Raw genomic sequence first — 25,719 nt, 5'->3', positions numbered from 1 at the left:
GGTACACTTTCCCTTTCCTTCTCTCACAAAATTCTTATTACACTTGGTTTTATTAAAAAATCAATGATAGGATGATGTTTCTGACAGCCAAGGTCATATCCTGTCACATTTCCATTTGCCAATCAATACCAGGGTAAAGTTTACAGTGAAGAAGGTGTAAAACAGAATGAACCACAGTTAGGGTGCTGTAGGAATCATCTGCAGCATACTACCAATTATACAGGAGTAATAGCTTCAACTGGTGACTGGGAATTGTGCTGCAAAAGCAGGCGCTGCAATTATCATATGCTCAGAGTAGTCAAGTCACGATGTTTTGGGGTGGTAATGATTTACATGTCAAAACAGTAAAGGAGTATTTTTCATGCTTAATCAAGAGGAGTGGAGGTTAAATACTGTATACTTCAAAAGGAGAATGGAAATGTGAATTTGAAGTTCATAATCATTCTAATTAGAGACTGGGTAAGACTAAAAGGTACAGAAGATTACCCTGCAGTGTAACTCTGCAAGATGAAATTGGTTCACATTTAGAGTGCACACACTTTAGAGGATACAGGAAAATACCTAAAAATTCAAGGAGACACCAAAAAGCAAGTAGGTTTTATTGTCTTCCCTGGCAAAAAAAAAAAAAAAGAAAGACAAACCAACGAAGCCCACCTCTTAAATCTAATCACTGAACCAGTGTATTTCATGCATTATTCAAAGACGGTCCAGATAATGACAGTATAGTTTCCTCATTCCTCTAGGTTCCTGACAAACAAACATGAATCTGAGAAGGAGCAACACAATCTAGGCCTTTAACCCACAAGAAAATCATATGGAAAGTGCTAAGGTGACTCATAGTGCTGCACATTAAAAGGCTTTCAAAATACAATGCTTGCCTGTAGTTTCACATCAGCAAAACTCATCTTAGAAACGTGTTAAAACTCATCTCTTTCCAGAGTGGACAAATTTAAATCTTCCTTCTCATCCTCTACAGCCAAACGTATGTACAATGTGTGTGTATAGCACTTCAGCAGTTTTATGTCATTTTATTTCTCTTTTATATGGCAGCCTACCTTTAATGCCATCATTTATTACTGCCTTTGGCAGTGCCCTCAGTCCTGATAAACTCATAATTTTCCTTAATACTCACTGTTGGAGCTGTCATCTGTTCTTTGATGAAGTGTATGTATGTGAGTGGGGAAGTTCAGATGAACAATGGTGTTTTCTTTAGTTTGGGAAGGTTTTTAATACAATTTAGTGAAGCATTATACACTCACCAAAGGTAGATTTAGAGTTTCTAAAAGTTATGCATCTAGTCTAAGCAAGTTGTCCTTGTTTCCACTGTGTCATCAATGAAGGAAAGCTGACATTTTCATGATGAGGAAGAAGTGCTTTTTAAGAGGTATCTCTTTTTCTCACCTTTGTCATTCACTCATTTGCAGCAGAAGCTTCAGCCATGAGTTCAGATTAGATGCTTAAATTCAGTAGCAATGAATTCGGCTAAATGTGGGAGGACTCACATTCTACTTTCTGCACTTTTCCTTTGGGACGTATAACTGCTCCTATGTCTAGTTGGAGAATCAGCTTTGAACTGAGGCTGAGGTTGTCTCTTCCATTTAATCTCTTATTTTGTTAACAAGTTAATAATTTAGTGGCACTTAGTAAGAGGAAATAACTAATGACAAAACCATAATTATGAAGGTACTATGAGAATTATTAATGGAATAAAACTCATTTTGAAGACAGCATTTAAATTTGATTAATAAAATGTGCATTTTCTGATAGATTTTAGTGAAAAATGTTACATTTGTCACCTTCCAATTCTCTTCGTCAGTTCATGATTAGAGAGAATAATTAGATCTTTTAGATGCATTTTGCTCTTGCAGTCTAAATGCATCAATGAGCTCTACAATGAATAAATATACAAAACCTACCAATGCTATCTGCCTTGCCTAGATAGAAACACATGGCAAAACCACATCATCAGTATTTCTTAGAGGACATATCTAAACTATGTAACAGTGCCTTCAGAAGCAGCCCTTCAGTTAGCACTGAATGTGCAATGTCTCCAGAATCTGAAGTAATATGCCCACAACAGCATACCAACTCTGTACCAGGCAAAGCAGCTTCTCCTTGGAGGAAAAGTTTATCAACTGAAGTGTGCTGCTATGATAAGACATTTACAGTGTTTTGGGAATCCAAAGCATCTTTCACCTGTGCTGCTCTATGATGTATGGATGTACAGCCTCAAAATCAGTCACTTCATGAGGAGGCTGTATTTTCTGTAATCTAAGTTCCATTTTCAAAAGTAGCATCTGCTTTTAGGACCGATCAACCATCTAAATAACTCTTGAACACTTTGGAGTGACTTACTAACTTGTTCAAATCATGAGACCCTAGCCATCCCAAATTAAAAATGCATCTCTGGATTTTCCTCTGTATTGAAACAATAGATTTCCTACAGCAAATATACAAGAGTTAAATGAAATTTTCAACTGTTATGAATGCTATGTAGCACAAACTGGTTCTGCCTTCTGTTACTATGGGAATTTTACCCTTTCCCCATTTTCTTCTCTTCTGTTCTCTAAAACTGATTTTTCCAACTTCAGCTACACAACAAACTGAATGATAAAGGTAATAGTTGGAAGCAAGGTTATTGAGAGGTATTCAGATCACTACAGGAAGTACAACAGCTTTCATTTAATTACTCAAACACAAGCTGGTAGAAGAATTAGTATATAGTAACAAAAAAGTGCAGCATAGTCAAGGCAATTGAATCAAATTGACCAGAACTATGAGAGGCCCTCTAGGGACAGGACAGAGGCACACATGCAGTAACGTTCTGCTCTGTGTTATCATTAAAAAGTCTCAATGTCCATTTCCATTTCACCAGTCATACAATGATAGCACAAAAATAACTCAATATTAACGAGATAATGGAATGGAAAGAAGTGAGCTGATTTAGGTTTAAACCCAGTAAGAAGGAGATGCTGACAGATGGCTAGAAAAAATAAATGGATATGTTTTCAGTACTACACCAGAGTACCGATTTTTGTTATCTAGTTTAAAAAATGTGAAACTTTAAAACTTTAATTTCTTTTTAAAAATATTACAGTTAACCTAAAGGAGCTGGGCAAAATAATAGTGGATTATATTCTTTTTTCATTGGCATTTTGGCTACAGGTATGGATTGATTTCTTTATTTTTTCAAAGAAACTTCTCTTTTTATGGCCTCTCTTTTTAATCTGTAAATCAGCATAACATAAGCAGAAGTAAAACAGTAATCTATTATAAACTTTCACTGTTGAAAAGAAATAAGCACAATTTCTCTTCAACTAGCAAGCAGTTCTTACACTAATTTCAGACTAAGTGCTATTCCACGGAGACAGACATAAAAACAGTGCATTTGAACTGACCAACCATTATAGGTGAAAAACAAATTAACTGGAAAGAGTATTTTCATTATGGATTGTATCATCCCTGAAAACCCAAGAAAGTAATCAACACTATAAAAAGAGATCAAAACCTAAAGAGATAAATAAAAATTCCAGAAAGTTATATTACAGCTGTATTACGCTGTCCTAAAAGTAAAACAGGTCTTAAGCAATCATGCAGAAAAAGTCAAATTTAAAACAATATGACAAACAGCACTAAAACTACTTCAAGCATTTGACTGGCAAAGGATTTGACCAACTGACAAAATGATGTTTTAACAAACCTGTTTAGAATTGCTCTCAACCTTCTGCACAAGGTTATCCCAGCGCTGGGCAAGATTTTCAAGACGACTTTCCAGCTTTTGAGCCACTGCTTTATTTTTCACAGCTACAAGGAGGTCTTGGCTGAGTGACTTCAGCTTACCCATCATTTGACTTTTCATTTCTAGATCTCCTTTAAGGATCTGTTAAAGTAACAGCAAGAAGAACAGAAATTCATACAGGGAAAAACAAACAAACCAACCACCACCAAAAACCCAAACCCAACAAACTTAGAAGGAGGACCTAAAAAGAGCATCATAAAGAACCAAAAATGAATAAGGGTATTTCATACAAACTCCTATACTTCCATGCTGTTGTTACTGTAAAAATTGCTGGCAGAGCTGACATAGTGGAATGGAGTCATCGCGCTTCACAAAGCAATATAACATGACAGGTGGACCAACTCCAGACATCACGGCATGCCTCAGGTGGTAACATAAATTAAAAAGCTAACAGCTATGTGGCATTAACAACCTTACAGTTGCACTAATGTTAACAACTATATCAAAATTCCAAACAATGTCTCTTTAAAGTTTTGTTGTACTTTGTCATATATTGCATATTAAAACCTACAGGAAAAAAATTATTTTCTAGAAAAATAATATTTGAACCCAAACTAGGATGGAAAAAAAAAAAAAAGAAAGCTCAAAGAAAGTATGTTTCATTTAGGTAGTACTGAAAAGCCACAATTTTCTCATCTTACTGGGATCTCAGCAGGCTCTGGTAACATGGCAGTAGCCTCCCAGGGAATGGGGGGAACCACAAGAGCTCTTCTGAGAGTGCCAAGGAAAGGGCCCTGCAGCTGGGAGCCTGGAAACTCCTATGTACAACCTCTGTACTCTGCAAGCTGCCATATAGCTTGAACCCATGGATGTCAATGGAAAAGGAGAAATCACCAGTCTTCACATCTCTACTGCAGTAAACTGCCAAGGGATCTCAAAATTCTCGAGACCTGCAGAATCATAGAATGGTATGGGTTGGAAGGCACCTCAAAGATCACCTAGTTCCAGCCTCATTGCCATGGGCAGGGACACCTTCCCCTAGATCAGGTTGCTCAAAGCCGCATTCAACCTGGCCTTGAACACTTCCAGGGATGAGGCATCCACAACTTCTCTGGGCAATCTGTCCCAGTGCCTCACCACCCTCAGAGTGAAAAAGTTCTTCCTTAGATGTAATAGACATGTACCCTCTTTCAGTTTAAAGTCATTGCTCCTCGTCCTATCACTATATGCCCTTGTAAAAAGTCCCTAACCAGCTTTCTTGTAGGCCCCCTTTAGGAACTGAAAGGCTGCTAGGAGGTCTCCCTGGAGCCTTCTCTTCTCCAGGCTGAACACCACCATCTCTCTCAGCCTGTCTTCAAAGGAGAGGTGTCCCAGCCCTTTGATCATTTTTCTGTCCCTCCTCTGGACCTGCTCCAGCAGCTTCATGTTCTTCTTATGTTGGAGGCCCCAGAGTTGAATGCAGTAATCCAGGTGGGGTCTCACAAGAGCAGAGTAGAGGGGCAGAATCACCTCCCTCGACCTGCTGGCAAAGCTTCCCTGGACGCAGCCCAGGATACAGTTGGCTTTCTGGGCTGCAAGCGCACATTGCCAGCTTGTGTTGAGCAACTCAAACAACACTCCCAAGTCCTTCTCCTTAGGGCTGCTCTCAATCCATTCTCCACCCACCCTGTACTTACGCTTGGGATTGCGCCAACCCATAAGCAGGACCTTGCACTTGGCCTGTTGAACTTCATGAGGTTCGCACAGGCCCAACTCTCAAACCTGTCAAGGTCCCTCTGGATGGCATCTCTTCCCTCCAGCGTGTCCACAACACCACACAGCTTGATGTTGTCAGCAATCTTGCTGAGGGTGCACTCGATCCCACTGTCTATGTCACCAACAGCGATGTTAAACAGCACCAGATGCAGTATCGACCCCTGAAGAACAACACTCATCACTGGTTTCCACTTGGACATCGAGCTGTTGACCACAACTCTTTGAGTTTAAGCATCCAGTCAATTCCTTATCCACTGAGTGGTCCATCCATCAAATCCATATCTCTCCAATTTAGAGACAAGGATGTCGTGTGGGACAGTGTCAAATGCTTTGTACAAGTCCAAGTAGACGATATGAGTTGCTCTTCCCTTATCTATCAACACAGTAACCCCATTGCAGAAGGCCACCAAATTTGTCAGGCACGATTTGCCCTTAGTGGAGTCATGTTGGCTGTCATCAATCACATCCTTATTTGCCATGTATCTTAGCACAATCGCCAGGAGGATCTGCTCCATGACCTTGCTGGGCACAGAGGTAAGACCGGCTGGCCTGTAGCTCCTTGGTCTTACTTTTTATCCCTTTTTAAAGGCAGGGGTTATGTTTTCCCTTTTCCAGTCAGTGGGAACTTCACTGGACTGCCACGACTTCTCAAATATGATGGATAGCAGCTTAGCAACTTCATTTGCCAGTTCCCTCAGGACCCACTGATGCATCTCACCAGGTCTCATGGACTTGTGCACCTTCAGGTTCCTTAGATGGTCTCAAATCTGATCATCTCCTGCAGTGGGCGGTTCTTCATTCTCCCAGTCCTTGCCTTTGCCTTCTGTGACTTGGTCAGTGCAGCTAGAGCACTTGCCAGTGAAGATGGACGCTAAATGTCATTGAGTACCTCAGCCTTCTCCATATCCTGGGTAACCAGATCTTTCGTTTCCTTCCAGAGAAGGCCCACATTTTCCCTTGTCCTCCTTTTATCACTGAGATATCTATAGAAGCTTTTCTTGTTGCCCTTGATGTCCCTGGTCAGATTTAATTCTGTCAGGACTTTAGCTTTCCTAACTTGATCCCTGGTTGCTTGGACAAATTCTCTGTATTCCTCCCAGGCTACCTGTCCTTGCTTCCACCCTCTATAGACCTTCTTTTTGTGTCCGAGTTGGTCCAGAAGCTCCTTGTTCATCCTTGCAGGCCTCCTGGTGGTTTTGCCTGACTTCCTCTTTGTTGGGATGCACAGCTCTTGAGCTTGGAGGAGGTGATCCTTGAATATTAACCAGCTTTCTTGGGCTTCTCTTCCTTCCAGGGCTTTATCCCGTGGGACTCTACCAAGCAGAGTCCTGAAGATGTCAGTAAGTTATCATCAATGCATTCCAGGAACCTCCTGGATTGCTTATGCCCTGCTGTGTTGCCCCTCCAACAGGTATTAAGGTGGTTGCAGTCCTCCATGAGGACCAGGGCTGGTGAATGTGAGGCTGCTCCTGTCTATAGAGAACCTCATCCACTTGGTCTTCCTCGTCAGGTGGCCTCTAGCAGCCTCCCACTATCATGTCACCTGTCCCTGCTCTCCTTTTAATCCTGACCCATAAATTCTTGGTCAGCTCAGAGCTCCATGCACTCCAACTGGTCACTGACATAAAGGGTGACACCTCCTCCTCTTCTCCCCTGCCTATCCTTCCTAAGGAGCTTGTATCCCAACAGTCCAGTCACGGGAGTGATGGAGGAGTCACATCTTAGTGATACCAATAAGATCATACTTGCAAACTTCTCTACAAAGCAAGTTCTTCACACATCCAAGAGTCATCCATAGCTCGAGGTCTCACCTGGGTTTATATTTTAATGTCTCTACTAGTTTACTCAATTTATTTTCGTACCTTAAGCATTCATTCTCTACATCTTAATCTGTCTAACCATGGCTAAGTTTTGAACTCTCTGTGCAGCTGAGGATTGCAATCTAATCCCCAACACATGAAAGGCATAATTAAATATTTAGACACCAGAATTTAGTCTACATATAATTTCCTGTAGCTGTATCATCCAAAATTGTAATCTAGATACAGATCAGTATAAGAAAGATTAGCGGTCTTTTTAATCAGTACTCTTTCCATTCAAATCTGGTTTGAAACATCATAATTACTAATGTTAGATATAGATAATATCAAAATTTAATTGACATGCCCCTAAGAAAGAGCAGCTAACACACTTTATATTTAAGAATCTGTTTGCATGGTAGCAGATCTGACAGAGGGAGCAGACTAGATGTAAAACAATTTACCATCTGAAAATTTCGAGGATCGCTATATTTGACATTTTTTTTTGCCTACAGGGTCAGAAAAAAAGTTCATGTGAAAGTCACCACTTACACTGACTGAAATAATAAAAAAATGGTACTCTATGAAACATGATTAGCGAATTCTGAACAGCAGTGTTTTATTTCCAACCTCCACAGCTGACAACAGCTGTATAATACTCAGATGACTTCAGCATCAATTCCAGACACATGGAGCACAATCAGTACGTGAAACACTAGAAAGAGAAGGATGCTAAAACTATCTGTGACAAAGGTACTGCTCACTACTACCTAATATGTTTTTGCAATAGCTACAGTTAACCTGTGAAGTATACAGGGGGATTCTGTTATCACATTTCCTTACTGAAAACCTGTCGATGTGCTACAGTAAACAATAATATGTTCTAGTTTTGTTTTTTGTCTAGTAACAGAATAGATCTAAAATACTAATGAGCTAGCAACGAAATATATAATTTACCAATCTGTGAGACAAAAAATGCTACTGTTTGCTTTATGACATTAATCATTAAACAACTCAGTCAAAACGTCTGTCAAATGCATACTGTAAACTCCAATATTTGAACATTATAAAGTGGTCTCCTTATCTGTTGGTAATGTGCTTCTACTAGTTGTTTTTTGCTTTCAAGTTTTTAATTATTGCTGTTTCTCTTTTCCTTAAACAGCACCAAAAACTTTCTTTGCTCATTGTAATATTCTAATCAACAACATCTGCTGTAAAGTAATTCTTCTAAGAGATTTATTCCAGTAAAAAATGACGCAATATCTAATTTATCTCATCTAGAAGTAAAGAAATTTGCATTAAGTGAAGTAAGAGAAGGTTTAACTCTACATTAACAGAATATTTAGATTTAACTCTGTCTCTGTGGCAGGAAGGTTGGAACTAGATGATCTTTAAGATCCCTTCCAACCCAAACCATTCTATGATTCTATGATTAATGAGATATTTACTATGAACATATAGACCTAGATCTTGTATACCTTCACAGTTGATCTCAATATGTTTTACAAAAAAAAGAGGAACATCATCACCTTTATTTTACAGGCTGCAAAACTTAGGCACAGGACACAAAAAAACCCTATCAAGCCTGTACCATAAATGACAGTAAAATTTCACCTCGATCTGTCCACTTATATTCTACATTCTTAGTGCCTCACCATTCTCCAGTTTAGTCCATGCTTTATATCACTCTTTGCCTTGTGTAAGAATTCAGAGGCAATTATAGTGACAGTGAATAAATGGTAGGTGGAAAATTAAAAAAAAAAACAGAACAAAATAGTTGTTTTAAGGAAATATTTTTAGAACTAGAGCAACTACCCATCAACATCAGGGAAAAAAAAATCAGTATTCTTAATACATGAACAAAGTAGTAAAGCCTAAACAGTTTTTCTAACGTTTAGATTAAGCAGATCCCAGAAGAGAGTTAATGACAAAGGAGATAAATTTCCATATACAAATACTGAATGAACCCTCTGAAAAAAGCCATTTGAGATTATTAAAACACAAAAATGTCTTGCAAAAATGAGTTTTATCCGAACAAAAATTCTTACCAATACATATTACTGGTACAGTATATAAATTAAGAAGAGATCTAACTGACTTAATATTAATTTTAACACGTTAGAACTGAGTGAATTGCTATACTGAGCAAAAATGTGTTTTACCCATTCATTTCAATAACAATGAAAATGCAACTTAAAGTTGAGGGAAGCAGAAGCATTTGTACTGAGCTTACATGGCAAGATTTTGGCAGCATAGGTGCTGCAAGGGTGGCTTCTGTGAGATGACACCATGGCCTGCCCTCATGTCAGATAGAACCAGTTCCAGATAGCTCCAAAACAGACCCACCATTGCCCAAAGCTGAGCCCATCAGTGACTCCAGTGGTGCCTCTGTGAACATATCATTAAGAATACAGAAAAAATGCTGTACAGCAGCTGAAAGAGACAGTGGCGAGAAAAACGTGAGAGAAAAAGCCCTGCAGACACCAAGATCAGAGAAGAAGGAGGGGGAGAAGGTGCTTCAGGAGTCAGAGCACAGATTCCCTCGTAGCCTGTGGTGAAGACCATGGTGATGAAGGTTGTCCCTCTGCAGCCCATGGAGGACCCCATGACCGAGCAGGTGGATGTGCCTGAAGGAAGCTGCGATCCTGTAGAAAGCCTATGCTGAAGCAGGCTCCTGGGAGACCTATGACCCCACAGAGAAGAAGATCATGTTGGAGTAATGGCAGCACCTGTGGCCCCACAGAGGACCCGGACTGGAGTAGTCTGTTCCTGAAGGACTGTACAACATGGAAAGGACTCATGCTGGACCAGTTCATGAAGAACTGCAGCCCATGGGATGGACACACGTTGCAGCAGTTCATGAAGGACTGTCTCCCTCGCAGGTGGGACCCCATAGTGGAGCAGGGAAATAGTGTGAAGAGAAAAGTTGTAGCAGAGACAAAGTGTTATGAACTGACAGCAACCTCCATTCTCCATCCCCCTGTGCTGCTTGGGACGAGAAGATAGAGAAATCGGGAGTGAAGTTGAGCCTGGGAAGAAAGGAAGTATCGGGGGAAGGTGTTTTAAGACTGTTCTTATTTCTCATTATCCTACTCGGAATTGGTTGGCAATAAATGAAATTAATCTTCCCCAAGTCAAGTCTGTTTTGTCTGTGACAGTAACTGTGAGTGATCTCCCTGTTCTCATCTTGACCAACAAGTTTTTAATCTTATTTTCTGCCGCTGTCATGCTGAGGAAGGGGAGTGAGAGGTGGTACCTTGTGGCCAGCCAGGGCTAACGCACCACAGCGTCATAATCTTTGGGGCATCCCAAATCTCTCGTTAGATGGATTTCAAAACATTTTGTCTTTCACTGCCCAGAATGTATCCCAACCCCCATACATTAGAGTATTCTGACACCAAACTGAATATCAAAGTTTAATTTACATAGCTTTATTTAAAATGTTTTAACTTGCCTCCTTTTCCCAGTTTGGGAGAATCACATCTGAGAAAGAATATACAGAGAACTAGTATTTTTTAATAATGATGAGCCTGCAGTCAAATCATTAGAAAGGATCACATTTTGGGGAAACACATGCCTGTTTATACTAAGTAAAATAATCTGGATTTGGGCTGCAAAAATCTTCCAGCCATCCTAAAACAGGAAACCATGTATGGAGATTTTGGTTCAGGAACAGTCTTAAACTTTCTGCTTATTCAAAATCTTTATTACTGTCTGAAAATATATGCATACCAACTACCAGTTTAACAAATGCTGGTAAATGAAAATTCACTTTTAAACAATAATAGTACTTACTCTTAGAAATCCTGTCTTAACTAAAATTAACAGTGTATTTTCACCCACTTTAGAAACATGAGATAAAATTACTGTAGAGAAGACACCGATGTATTTCTACATCAGTAAGCAGTAACTAAATTCTGATTTCTTCAGAAGTATCCTGAACTGCAAATATGCATGAAAACTACCAGCTGCTCTTTCTTATTTTACCTTCTATTTGGTACTATGTGATGTAATGATTAATGTGATGTAAGAGTCAACATTTTTTTCATACTATGAACAGCATCCCAACAGACCTATTTCACTTCAGGCACTTTAGAAGACTTAGGACCTTGTGGGAGGGCTGTAGAATTTCAAATGAACAGTCATAATACTAAATAGTTTAATAAAATATCCTTGGAAATTTCCTTCAGGCTTAAGAGACTGAAATCTGGCTAAAGAACATGACCTTAATCTTATCAAGATTTCTTACATGAAAAACAGGCTGGAAGCTCTTATGCTTTATCACCTAAAACTCTTAAGATGTAACAGGACAAACTAGTACTGTAATTTCCTGCTGGAAATGATTAGACAACTGAGGGACTGAGCTACCATTTGGTAAGAATAGAAACATTTTTATATTAATAAAAGAATATATATTTATTGTCCTATTAACTCACCTTTACAAGTCTGGAACAAGCTGGCCTAATTATAAAAGCGATTTTTAGTGACCGCTGCTCCTTTACTACATTCAAACACATCTCTGTGGCAAAAATAACATATGCCGAAAGGCAGGCATGATTTGCATGTCAGGGTCAGGATACCATGATCTCATTTTCTCCTATTTCTAAAAGCCAGTCCAAAAGTGGAAGAATATATTCCCTGACAAGAATTTTCATATAAGTAAAGCATTAATACAAATTCTCTATGATTCAGAGAAGACTAAACCAGTAAATCTTCATTCACAAAACTCCTGAAAATTTGGCATTGTGCGAAGGTAAAAATACATACTCACTGGAATTTGGAGTAGACTGCTACTTGGTCTAAAACATAATAGACGATTTCCAAAAGTAGAAAATATATTTTTGCTAGAAATCAAAGAGTCTAAAGAGGTAATGTTTCTACAGCATACCATAAGCATTTAAATATCTAAACTATTGCATTATGGATCAGCTGTTTCTAAAAACATCAAAGTTGTTCATGTGCAAAAAAGATTAAGTTTCTATTAATAAACCCCGCCTGTTTTGTCAAGGATGACATGATTCTTGTTGAAGTTCAGAGAGATGGAAGAATTGCTTTCTTTGCTCTCGTATTCAAACATTCAGTTTCATGAAAGACTGTCAATTCTTTTATGAGAGTAACGCTTAACAATTTAATTTGGTGACATAAGTAAATTCGTGTAAGTGTACATGTATTTCATTACAAAATTTATGAAAATACTACTAAAGGAAAGTATTTCCTTCTTCAAATCACATTTCCAAGTAATTCTGAAAGGTATCCAAACTGATTTTTCCTTTTAACACTTTCAAACCATTAATAGCTTGCTACTCCACAATTTCTGATAAACATTTCAAGCCCTAGGTCCTATCTCCTCCAGTAACTTGCTGAAATCCACAAGTACTAATTTAATTAATATTTAATAAATTTGATTTTCTTGACATAAATTTTTCTTCATGAACGTACTGTGAAGCTTCCTGAGTTACCTCTAATTCGTTATGCATTAATAAAAACCTGGCTTGAAGTCAATTTCAGGATTGCTTGCATCTTAGAACACTAGAATTTCCAAAAAGCATATACCATGAAACAACTGACTACATACGAAGGTTTCCTTACCCTTACAAAGTCCCTAAAGGGTTAAAGAAGGAAAGGGCAATTAAAAAAAAACAAAAAAAACACCAACAAAAAACAAAGAGAGCTGTAGCATAATAATTACAGCTTCTTAAAGTCATGCTGGCAATCATAATTTGATGTTTTGAATTTTGAAAAAAAAATATCAACAGATATTAACTTCCTAGTCATTCTGTGAATCAACAGGGACATTGACCACTAATTCTGGGCCAGCTGCAAGGTAGTTATGACTTAAAAAAATCAAGCCGTAAGAATTTCATTATTATTATTTTAAAAATTATATATTTGCATATGTAAGGACAAAATATGGTAAATTTAACAAACATCACATTTACTTAAACTTCAGAAACATCCTAGTATTTTTACTGACAAAAAGCCAAAATCTTTCTACTTTTAATACAGAAGGATGAGAAGGACATAAATTCCAAAATATTTTTAAAAAACCTAAGGTTGAATCTACTGTATAGCCAAATAGTTAATAATAACTTGAGAATCTTTCATGCCTGAAAATTCTAGTATGCAAACTGTAAAACCAAATCCTGAATTAATGCCCAAGACACATTTTTCCCTCTATTTGACTAAACAAATAATAGTAGTTCTGTTTAAATAGAAGATTACCAATGAAGTTCCTATTTAAAGCAATAATAATTTACCTATTTTAACAACAGCATTACATGAATGTTTCCTTTCCTCTAAATGCATAAAGAGTCATTGTTACATACAAAAATAGCACATACCATACCATTTTCTTTACAAAGGTCCTAATGCTATAAAACCATTTACAAGTCTAGGCTGTGACAAGCTTTCCACCTCTGCAGGCACAGCATCTTTCTAGGCTAGTCAGATCTACATTCCTTCTATAAAGACAATGCACAGTAGAGTATTTTCTGAAGAGTGTGATAGAGGACACATGTTGAAAAGGGGGCATTTTGTGTATGTAACTAGATTCCTGAAATACTGTTAAAGTATAGTTGTAAAGTAATACTAATGTCAGCATTTCATGATTTGAGTCTTGCTTTTTCAAGTTCAAGGAATGTATAACAGGTTTTGTCCTATGATAAGTACCTGCTCATATGCATATGTCTCTGTACGTATACGTATATACTCAGCCTGACACACACAGCTGCAAGAGGAAGTAGAAAGGTTAGGGAGCATCAGGGAGCCTGGAGAGAGACACTGGTGGAACCATGATGAGTATAGGTACACTGCCTGGTTGTGTAGGGACAGTCAAGAAGGCTGGAGCTGAACGTGGCCAAGGATGCAAATAACCATAAAAGCTTCCACAGGTATGTCAGCCAGAAAAAGAATGTCAAAGAAAGGGTACCCTGTCTCTGATGAACATGACTGGTAAACTGGTCACAACAGGCGAGGAGAAGCCTGAAGTACTCAACAAATTTTTGCCTCAGTCTTCAGTGGGAACCTGTCTTCCCAAACCTCTTGAGTGGATGGACCACAAGGTAGGGACTAGGGGAACGAGTATCTTCCACTGTAAGAGAAGATCAGGTTCATGATCATCTGAGGAACCTGAACATACATAAGACAATGGGACCTGACTAGATGCATCCCAGAGACCAGAGGGAATTGGCTGATGTAGTTGCCAAGTGACCCTCCATGATATTTGAAAAGTCATGGAAGTCAGGTGAAATCCCTGGTGACTGGAAAAGGGAAACATTGCATCCGTTTTCAAAAAAGCTTAGAAAGGAAGACTCTGGGAACTATGGACCTGTCAGCCTCACATCTGTGCCTAGGAAGACCATGGAACAGATCCTGCTAGAAGCTATGCTAAGGCACATGGAGGACAGAGAGGTGATTCAACATAGCCAGCATGGCTTCGCCAACGCCAAGTCCTACCTGGCCAACCTAGTGGCCTTCTGCGATAGAGTGACTACATCAGTGGACAAGGAAAGAGCTATGGATTTCATCTATTTGGACTTCTTCAAGGCCTTTGACACCGTCCCCCACGACATCCTTCTCTCTAAATTGGAGAGATGTAGATTTGATGGGTGGACTGTTTGGTGGATGGAATTGGCTGGATGATCACATCCAGAGGGTAGTGGTCAACAGCTCAAAGTTCAGATGGAGATCAGTGACGAGTGGTGTCCCTCAAGGGTCCATATTGGGACCAGTACTGTTTAATATCTTCATCAGTGTCATAGACAGTGGGATCAAGTGCACTCTCAGCAAGTTTGCAGATGATACCAAGCTAAGTGGTGCAGTTGACATCAGTGGGGAATAGGATGCCATCTAGAGGGAACTGGACAAGCTTGAAAAGTGAGCCTGTGTAAACCTCATGAAGTTCAACAAGGCCAAGTGCAAAGTCCTGCACATGGGTCAGGCAATTCCAAGCAGAAGTATAGGCTGGGCAGAGGATGGATTGAAAGCAGCCCTAAGAAGAAGGACTTGGGGTTGTTGGTTGATGAGATGCTCAACATGAGCCATGTGCGCTTGCAGTCCAGAAAGCCAACCGTATCCTGGCTACATCAAAAGAACCATGACCAGCAGGTCAAGGGAGGGGATTCTGCCCCTCTACTCCACTATGGTGAGATCTCACCTGGAGTACTGTGTCCAGCTCTGGACTCCTCAGCTCAGGAAAGACATGGAGTTGTTGGAGTGGAACCAGAGGAGGGACACAAAAAATCATCAGAGGGAAGAAACACCTCTCCTTTGAAGACAGGCTGATACGAGTCCTGATACGAGACAGGCTACTGGAACGAGTCCAGATGAAGGCTACGAAGATGATCCGAGGGCTGGAGCACCTCTGCTATGAAGACAGGCTGAGAGAGTTGAGGTTGTTCAGCCTGGAGAAGAGAAGGTTTCAAGGAGACCTTCTAGAAGCCTTTCGGTACCTAAAGGGGGCTTATAAGAAAGATGGGAACAAACTTTTTAGCAAGGCTTGTTGTAATAGGACAGGGGGTAATGGTTTTAAACTAAAAGACTGTAGATTTAGACTAGATTTAAGGAAGAAATTTTTTACAATGAGGGTTTTGAAACACCGGAACAGGTGCTCAGAGAGGCGGTAGAGGCTTCATCCCTAGAAACATTCAAGGTCAGTTTGGATGGGGCTCTGAGTTGTCTGATCTAGTTGAAGATGTCCCTACTCTCTGTAAGAGTGTTGGACTTGATGACCTTTAAAGGACCCTTCGAACCCAAACTATTCTAAGATTTTATGATTCTAATATATACATCAATAATATCAACAAAGAAACTTTCAGTATAAAAGTATACATATTTTTAAGACTCCTAAATGTTATTTCATTCATAAAGTTTTGACTGAAGAGACAACCAGGGAAAATATCTGTACCTATTGGTCAGATATTTATCAGCAAGGCCATGGACCGACCTATTCCATCCATGCGAAACATCCATTCCCAAAGTATGAAGCAGTTGTTCTGTTAAAATATATTGTCTGAGAGTGGTATAAAGCTGCTTGCACTGAGACTCACAAATAAGAAAGTTGAACATAAAATAGGAGAATGAAAAATACATACAGCTAATTTACGTAGATTGGTCATCATTTCATTTTGATCTTTAAAGCCAGTTGTATAAATTTTGCTCACAGCATCCTCTTTCTCAGTAAGCCATGCATCAAAAAGGCACTGAAAAACAATTGAAGAGAAGAGAATGAAAATGCTTCAGTCAGACCTTTCCTAGTGCGATTTTTTGAAGAACATACCAATTTATAACTGCTAAAACTACTCACCTGCTCTTCTGCAAAGTGCTGCCATTTACGAAGAATATCCTGCAGAAGGACCCATCGGTCTTCTGTCCATCTGCAGATTGCTGCCCACCGGTTTCCAAAGTGCTAGAAAGAAAGAAACACACAATAACACACAATAGAGGTTTGCATTTGTTTTTATATATATATATTTCTTTTTTTAAAAAAAATAAACAAGGCAATCTGATTTTCCTATGGCATTACAACTTGTTCTGAAAGCACTTTCATAATTCACCTTATACAGTCTTAAGCCCTTAAAAAATGTTGCATGCCACATTGAAATGGTTTTTGAAATAAAACCAAAATGGAGAAAATAGGAAAAGCAATAGAGTCAAAAATATAATTTAATACTAATCTGTAAATACATTTTTCTACTAAGTCTCTGGTACTATGCTCTCAAAAAAAATGTTTCAAAACTTTACCATAACTACTTGAAACACAATTATGGTGGCCCAAAGACATGATTCAGGCAAAAAATGTATCTGGTTCTTAAGTTACACCATCAGTGCAGTGGATTGAAGTTCTTACCTGTTTTAAAATATTGCAGTGGGAAAAAAACACTATTTTATAAGCTAACACAACAGCACAAATCCCAGAGTGGTTTCTCAGATATGTGCAGCATATGCTACTATAGATGCTTTTAATTTACACAAAAGAGCATCTTGCTCACTTTCCCTTATTTTAGTTGAAAATGAGCATTACTACTTTCTTTTAATTTCCTACTAGTCATTATTAAAAAACGCCTAAGATGAAGATGAGACTTAATACTGCAGTGATGGTGCAACATGCTATAAAACTTTTTTATAAAACAATTTACAATGATTTAATTATCCCTGATCATCATATGCAAACTATTCTGCTCCTCCCAAATAAAAAAACTTATAAAATGTGCAAGATATTCTATTCTACTGCATTCTTATTTTTTTATCTACTTCAAAAGCAAATATTGACAAAAGGAAAAATAGTTCCTTTTTCATATTTATTTATTCATTTGATCCTTATGGGTTCCTTCCAACTTAAGATATTCTATGATTCTATATTTTTCATAGGGACTACAATTTAATTTTAGCAAAAATGTACCATCCAAATGGTGGATTTTTAAAACCAAGGGATTAAAATTCTGAGTGTATTTTCTACCAGGAATGAAAGAATTTTATTTTGTACTGCCTAGGAAATGAAAGGTAAAATTTCAGAATGCCATTTCAATGTGTGACTTTACCAATTTGATGTTAAAGCAAAAAGTCAGCAGATACCATGTTTTTCATTTAGTGAAATATAGCAAATCTTGGAGACTAAATAGGTAGTTTTCACGCCACGCCATTGAGTTATGTCATATTAGATATTGGCTCAATTTTGAAAAATTAAAGCTATCTCCAATCAATCAGCATAATAACACTAATTTAAAAAGATACCAATTAAACAGCTGAAATATGTTACACAGCAATATAGAGAAGTATCCCTTTTCAGTCATTTACTGCTTAAATACAAAATAGGTTTTGAGGAAGTTGTTTTGTTTGGGTTTTTTTAGGCTTAATATTAGGATCATAGTTTTGGTACACATTTGGAATGATGTAATGGGTATTTACTTTTTTTCCTAATTAGATCTAGACAAAAACCAAGCAATTTTGCAAATTTAAGTATCTGATTTCTTTTCACATTAGAATCACGATTGATATTAGTGTTTGCTTGCCATAAAACATGATCAAAGATCACCAATACAACAGAATGCAAAAAACTTCAGGTTTTGAATATGAGTATTTCAGAAAGCAAATTTCAACATTAACAGAAACAAATACTTGCTGGTGAAACATTTATGTCCTCAACTTACCAAGAAATAGAGTATAACATATTTTACCCATTCATTTTATGCACTCATCATTAAATAAAATCATTAAATTGTATGACACAGAACAGCGCAGAAAATTATCCACAGCCAGTTAATCCAATTTTTCTTTTTTTAAAAAAATTGCTTTTTTCCTTTTATAAAACAATATTATTTTATAAATAGTATTTATTAAATACTGTGTATAGTGTAATGTGAATTCAGTAACGCCTTTTCTGCAAAAATTATATTTTGATTAATTTCATTGATTTGAAAAACTAAAAATCTTAATACGACAAAATGATGAACTATATTTAGTTTCATTTGTCCTGAATCTGATTACATTTCTGGTTTAGCTCAAGACAGTCTAAACCTCTCTATCTTCCTTTTTCTCCAAGCCCAGAAGACAATCTAGCAACTTTGTAATATCTAGCATTCATTCAGTTTTTATATTCAATTGAACATTATTTTTTTTACCCTGACTGCTTTGCTTGCTAATTACTAGTTCAAAACTCATAAGCCTATCCTTCCTTACAGCTCAGATGCTTCTAATCTGAACTCTGATCTGAGACTTTACCTGTTCTAGTAATTTCCGCAACTCAGGATAATTATTAACTACTCAAAACCACTGTACATTATTCAATTAAGTCATAAGAAGCAGCTTGTTACTCTTTAACAAGGTCCAATTCTAAGTACATTTTCCCTATATGCCCTTTCTTCTACTACAAAAGTTTTACTACATCAATACAAACACTATTTTCAGCATAATTCCAAAGAGCCACAAAACCTACCTTTTTTTTGGTCGCAATTGTTTGACAAGACATTTTATTTTAATAAAATAAGTAAAATGGCTCTGTAACTGCACTGATAAAAGGGTTGATACTGTGACCTGCCTTAAATCTGTTATTTCTCATGAGACATCACAACAACCATGACACCAAGATATACAGTTTGGTTGAATGTGTTTAAGACACAAAGTTTCAAGTCAGAAATATCATGCCGGGACACTGTCTATTTATAAAGTACATATTGACTACTAAATCATATGGTGCTCAACTTTACCTCCTTATTCATGTCAAATAGCAGTCAGTGCTGTAAATAGCCTGTGCGATGCCTAGAAACTCAGACTGCACCTAACGTTTTGTTCTCAGCACTTGGGAAATCAAGTCTCCAGAGAAACTGAATGAATTCAGAGTAAAAAGTAAAATGCCTTCCTGTTCCCTTGAAAAGCCTCTTTTCAGAGATCTACCTGCAATTTTCAGAGAAATCTGCATGTAAAAGAAACATTTTTTTTTTTTTGTATTGAGAAGACTCTGAAAGAATATTCTTTATGACTAGAAAAAGCAGAAGATAAAATATTCCTAGCCTGCAAAAAGGTCAAAGCAAGGAAACATGAGAAGACAAGAAACTGAGTAAAACTAACACAACTCTTAGGAACACTGGAGTGAATGTATAAAAAGTGAAATATGATGCCTCAAATCTACAACTAATGGAAGAGTTTTTTTGAAAGATGCTTTTCTAATAAAGAATCTATATCCAGAATCAATTTGTATGAAAAAAAAAGAAAGAAATATTTAGCACATTCACAGAATTTCTCTCATGTAGTAATAAGCAGTGGGTAGAGTTCTTTAACATTCCTCACTTATTTTGAATTATCTTGATTTTACAAGAACTACCTATACATCATCTTCAATCAAAGGATAGTACCCTGAATAATATGAATATATAATAGACAGTGTAAATTACACTCTCAGCTCCTTTCCCTCAGCGGGAGAAAAGGCCATCAAGAAGCATTTGATGTATTTAATGCAGATCTCTTTCCAGCACCAACCCTGACCCCTGAGGCCTGCAGAGGGCTCTAATTTGAGCTAGCCCACAAGAGTCCTTAAGGGACCTATTGTCTGCTGCTGGGTATAATTAGAGAAAAAACTCCCTGTCTTCATGGCTTCTGTATGTTATTCAGCCATTTCTCTGGGCCGAAGTCTATTTCCCACACTTTCATGAGAAATGAGTCAGACTACTGCAACAGAATTGCTACTACAGTCATAGAATCATAGAAGGGTTAGGATTGGAAAGGACCTCAAATATCATCTAGTTCCAACCCCCTTGCCATGGGCAGGGAAACCCTCCACTACACCAGGTTGCTCAAAGCCTCATCCAACCTGACCTTGAACTCTTCCAGGGATGGGGCAGCCACGACTTCTCTGGGCAACCTGTTCCAATGCCTCACCACCCTCAATGTAAAAATTTTTTCCCTTATATCTAATCTAAATCTGCCCTCTTTCAGTTTAAAGCGATTGCCCCTTGTCATATCACTATATACCCTTGTAAAAAGTCGCTCTCCAGCTTTCCTGTAGGCCCCCTTTAGGTACTGGAAAGCTGCTATTAAGATCTCCCCGGAGCCTTCTCTTCTCCAGGCTGAACAACCCCAACTGTCTCAGCCTGTCTTCATAGGAGAGGTGCTCCAGCCCTCAGATCATCTTCGTGGCCCTCCTCTGGACTTGCTCCAACAGCTCCATGTCCTTCTTTTGTTGGGAACTCCAGAGCTGAATGCAGTACTCCAGGTGGGGTCTCATGAGAGCACAGCAGAGGGGAAAAATCCTCTGATTTTGCAGCACTAAATACAGATTTGAGCTTTACTCAGTAGCTGCCTTTCTGGTAAGGCTCTGGATTGAGCCTAATGGGGTCTAAGAGTTACAAATCTAAGCAGTCAGTTCTCAGCATCATCATAAATAGATAGAGCCTCACAATATGTCACGCACTGATACGTCAAATAAACAATGTTACGTAAAAGTAGTTTTAATATTCACACTCACCTAGACTAGTGTCAATCTCTCAAGATTACCTTAGGGCAGCAGGTATTTGCAAGAGAAGCACTGAAATTGTGTTTACTTTTATTTTTCCAAGCAAGGTTAACTTTTCAATGGATAATTTGTTTCAGGGGACATTGCTGGCTTCTATGTCATTAACTCTCTTAAACAGGTTTAGGTGGTTTGGTTGTTTGTTTTTTTCTGGCATCTACAATAAATCTTAAGAGCTTCTACAATGTTTACTTGAAGTCAGTATAGATTCTCGTCATCCTGTTGAGAGTTTTAAAATCTATAATGACCTTTTTTTTTGGCCGTTGACATTGTTTTATACAAATGCATGCATAAATATATCCATTATGTACATACATGTTTTTATGTACAAAAACATTTCAGGAGTCATCTCAACCCTTTTTAAAAAGAAAGGTGTAACTGAATTGCAGCTGCTTGGAAAATGCAGCCCTGACTGTTAGATAGCAAAAACTGCTCACTTTCTTCCAAATCTGATCCTGACCGGTGTCTCACTCAGGCAGCCTTATTAAGTAAGCTCTTCTGCCTGACAGTGCATGCTCTTATTTTGTTCTACTTATAAAAGTCAGACTGGCAGATACACAATCAAGCTTTGAACTTTGCTCTATTTTGTTTTTTGTCAAATGCTCTAATGGTTGTGCCTGCCATATCTTCCTTGCTTATATTCAACTTGCAAGTGATGTGGGAAAAAAAAAATCCAATTTTTCTGTACACTTAAAAAAGGAGATGTAACATTGTGATAGAATAGTTGGTGGACTGTGGTAACTCAGTTCTCCTGGGCTTAAAAATATGAAAGTTTGCATACCTCCCAACACCTTAAACACCATAGCTTTATATCTGTATTTTGTTTTTATTAACATCTGCAATCTGCTTCATATTCTGTGACTTCCAGTGCAATGGGATTATTGCACTTTTCTTCCAGATTCTTCTCTAAGACAGTCTGATTCAAGGAAGGAACCAAACAGCAGCTGGACTGTTCCACGCCACCTTGCATTCTGCTCAGAGCATGCCTATGCTGCAAGGTGAGGTTCCTCAGGAAATGCCTTACTAGCATCTTTCAAGGGATATTCTTTCTCAATGACAGTAATAATTGGACAAGCTTTATCCCAATAACAGGCACCTTCTCCACTAGTACAGTTACAAATGGTGTATTTCCACTGTGTTGCATGTACATTAGTAGCACCCATGCTACTAGTAGTTCTTCAACCACGTTAATAGTTAACTGATAGCTTTTTCTCTGAGAGACAAAAGTTTAGTCACTACCTGAAGCTGCTCTTCCAGTGCAGCAGTAGCTCTGTCTCCGCTGTTTTCATCCACCACCACTACCATATGGGTTAAAGAATTCACCTTGACTTGTTCCTGTTCCAAATCTTCTTGAAATGCCTATAATTAAAGCATATGCATTAGAAAATGTGTTCCAAATCAAGAAAATGCTGTGTGTTTGGAGTCCCACTGACTGATTAACGTGCATAACTAATCAACTATGAGAACTTTATGATCCTATTGCTGTCAATACTAAGCAATTTAGACTTACTTTGTTACCTTCACATATATATATGCTGACATAAGCATATTGGGCAGATTTCCTTTCACAAAACCAGCTTACTGCTACTCACTCACAAGTCCTAACTCTTGATACAGTATTTCAGACTGAAAATTTGGCTTGAGAAAGCATTCATGGAGTCGATGTAGTCGATTTATAGATATCAGTATAACATATATACATACCAATAACCTGGAAATTTTAAATAGCCACTGGATCTGATTTTATAATTCATATTAACATATAAAAATATTTAATTTTTTCAAAAGTTATTAAAATATTAAAAACTACATAGTTTTTCATTAAACAACTGTATACTATCTTCAGCATGTCACTCCTAAAATATTAATAACATAGGATTAAACTCCTAAGAAGATGACTCAAGATTAGGGAACATATGCAGTACACTTGTTTCACTTATTGCAGAAATCAGGAACAAAGTGAGAGAGGCACTTTATGATTTCTGAACGTCTGTGGAAAAACTTTCTTGCCCTTTTAGCTTTGGTACCCAGTTCCATCTGCCACTTGCAATAAAACTAAGAACCATCTTTGGCTGAGAAATAGAAAACTGTTAAAAGTGAAGCTTCTCTAAAGTCTGCACAAATTGATATTTGAATAATTCCTAACTTTGCCAAATTTCTATAACTCTTCACATCTCTATGACTGTCTCATCATTTCCCAGGCTTCATGTAATAGATCTAATCTATTGTTCCCTCCCTCCTCACAGTGCATAGAGAAGTGCAATGAAAAGTCTAGACATAGCCACTCTTCAGATGATGGTTTACAGCATATTCACTGCACACTTAACCTGCATCACAAAAAAAAAAAAAAAAAAAAAAAAAGAAAAAATCTGAGGTACTTTATGGTACTGTAACACCTTAGGAACACTCTCTTGGTGGGTTTCAGTGTCTCCTCTTACCTTTTTTTTTTCTTTCACTTGTTGTGGAAGGTGGAATCTCTATTTTCCTATAGTTTGTTAACAAAACCAAAACCAGCCCAGCTCTTGTCAGGCACTTGGAAACTGAGCAGCCAGACCTATTTGCTCCTTCCTTTGCTGAGATGCAGCAAGAGGACAGATGACAAAGACAGAAAGGGGAGAAGCTAAAGAAGCTTCAAAGTACTGAAACTTCAAGCCACAGAGAAAGCAATATTTAATTTCTTTTCATAATTTGTGTTATCTATCTCCAGCTTTATATCAGTGTATTAACAACCAATTGTATATTTTTAACTCCCAATAGTTAACCACTGTTTTACATTACTTGTCTGTGTTGTGTTTCTTAAATACAAAATGAAAGAACCTCTCATCCCAAGAAGGTATCAGGTATCCAGGACTTGAAAAAAACCCAGATATCCAGGACCACATCCTGCCTGACATACCTTTAAGATGCCTATAACTAACTACAAATCAATGGAAGATTGTGGGAAAATTAAGTCCTGAATTGTGTCCTCAATACTTCAGTAGAGTGTGTTCTAGTGATTAGTACATATATAGTATGATATTGACAGTCTGAAAAATTACATGGTTAACCACATATGCCTTGTCACAACGGAAACCTTGACTGTATTACTAACTATATTAAATTTTACCATACCAATTATTCTGTTGCTTTTTTAAGTAGAGTAATTAATTTATGTAGGAAGAACAAGCCCTTGCTGAAGATTAGGTCATGCATTTGAAACCTCTTTGGTAGAACATCTTTTATTTGAAAATTACAAAATAAAATATAACATGGTTATAAGCAATAGGAGAGGAATTCACAGACTCTTTTGTTTTAACACATAAATTCCTTACCCTAACACGCTGCAGAGTTTTATTTCTTTCATGGGTATAGCCTTTGAGCCAATATAATTGTAAGAATCCTTTTTTTTCCGACTTTCATGCCTGTGATTACCATTTGCTTCAGAGAGCTAGACTATAAAGCAAGTCTCAAGGACTGTGAAGTACACCAAATTGTTAGAGCAATCCCTGGAATTCAGACTTCGCAACATTTTATGACCCAGCACTTGATCAAGAGGAGGCAGAGCACTCATGGGTCAGACTGTATAACACGGCTTGCTTCCATCAGGTTCAATCCCCTCTTTCAGCCATATGACAATAAATACAACGCTCTGTAAGCCTACAGCTAGGGAGAAGGTGACTTTTATTTCCTGATTAGCAGATGTCTGAGAGATGACGTGCCAGAACAAAACCAGAGTTAGTAATGCTCTGTAAGCGCAGGAGTAGAGGGCACTTTGGAAGCAGGAGTGTCACACACAGCGTGGACGACTCGAGAAGTCAGGGAACTGATGAAACCAGAAAGTTGAGTCATTTTCTAATCCCCTGACAGATTCAATTTACCCTGAGCTAAAGGGCTGTTCTTTATAATCCAAGTGCTTATTTTTAACATGAAATTCCCTGGTGACAATCGTTCGTATACAGGAGCTTGTTGAAGAAGGAATTTACTGAGGATAGTCTCAAGACTAGAGTACGCTCTGTTCAAATCATTTAAATTGAAGTTTCTAACAAGTTCTCCTGAGCTTGTAGAGATAGCAAATTTTCAGGGACTTAAAATGTAAGATGGATATAAATGTTGATGCATGGGAATAGCAACAACAGAAACTGACAAAACCCCACAGTTCCTTTCATTCCTGTCTATCAGATCACAACTTATGCAACTCTGACATAATGTACTTAAAAATAAATAAAAATAGCTACATAGGGTATCCGAGTACTCAAAGACAAATCCACCCCTGCTATTTGAACAGTAAAGAAGTGTCTCATTTTACCTTTGCAGTTAATTTGAAGTATAGAAAAATCCCAACACTAAAGATTTTTCCATAGTTTCTGACATTTTTATAAAAAATTAAAAGGCTCAGCCTTTCAGAAAAAGTACAACTATTTAAGCAGCTTAGATTTTTTTTTTGG

The 25,719-nt window shown here is 37.8% G+C and overlaps 1 protein-coding gene across 2 annotated transcripts in view; it reads right to left on the bottom strand.

Annotated features, from left to right (window-relative positions):
- The window catches only part of DMD (dystrophin), a 1,192,425-nt gene that overhangs the window by 767,224 nt on the left and 399,482 nt on the right, over positions 1–25,719 (bottom strand). For both annotated transcript variants that reach the window (XM_086608718.1, XM_086608727.1), the window contains 4 exons: positions 22,535–22,654; positions 16,598–16,699; positions 16,386–16,493; positions 3,701–3,880 (listed from right to left, as the gene is read on the bottom strand). In XM_086608718.1, coding sequence (XP_086464844.1) covers positions 3,701–3,880; positions 16,386–16,493; positions 16,598–16,699; positions 22,535–22,654 — 510 coding nt within the window. The remainder of the gene's footprint in view (positions 1–3,700; positions 3,881–16,385; positions 16,494–16,597; positions 16,700–22,534; positions 22,655–25,719) is intronic.

Source organism: Tauraco erythrolophus, chromosome 1, assembly GCF_009769465.1.
Source record: "Tauraco erythrolophus isolate bTauEry1 chromosome 1, bTauEry1.pri, whole genome shotgun sequence".
Classification (NCBI taxonomy): domain Eukaryota; kingdom Metazoa; phylum Chordata; class Aves; order Musophagiformes; family Musophagidae; genus Tauraco; species Tauraco erythrolophus.
This window is presented reverse-complemented; position numbering and strand designations above follow the sequence as displayed.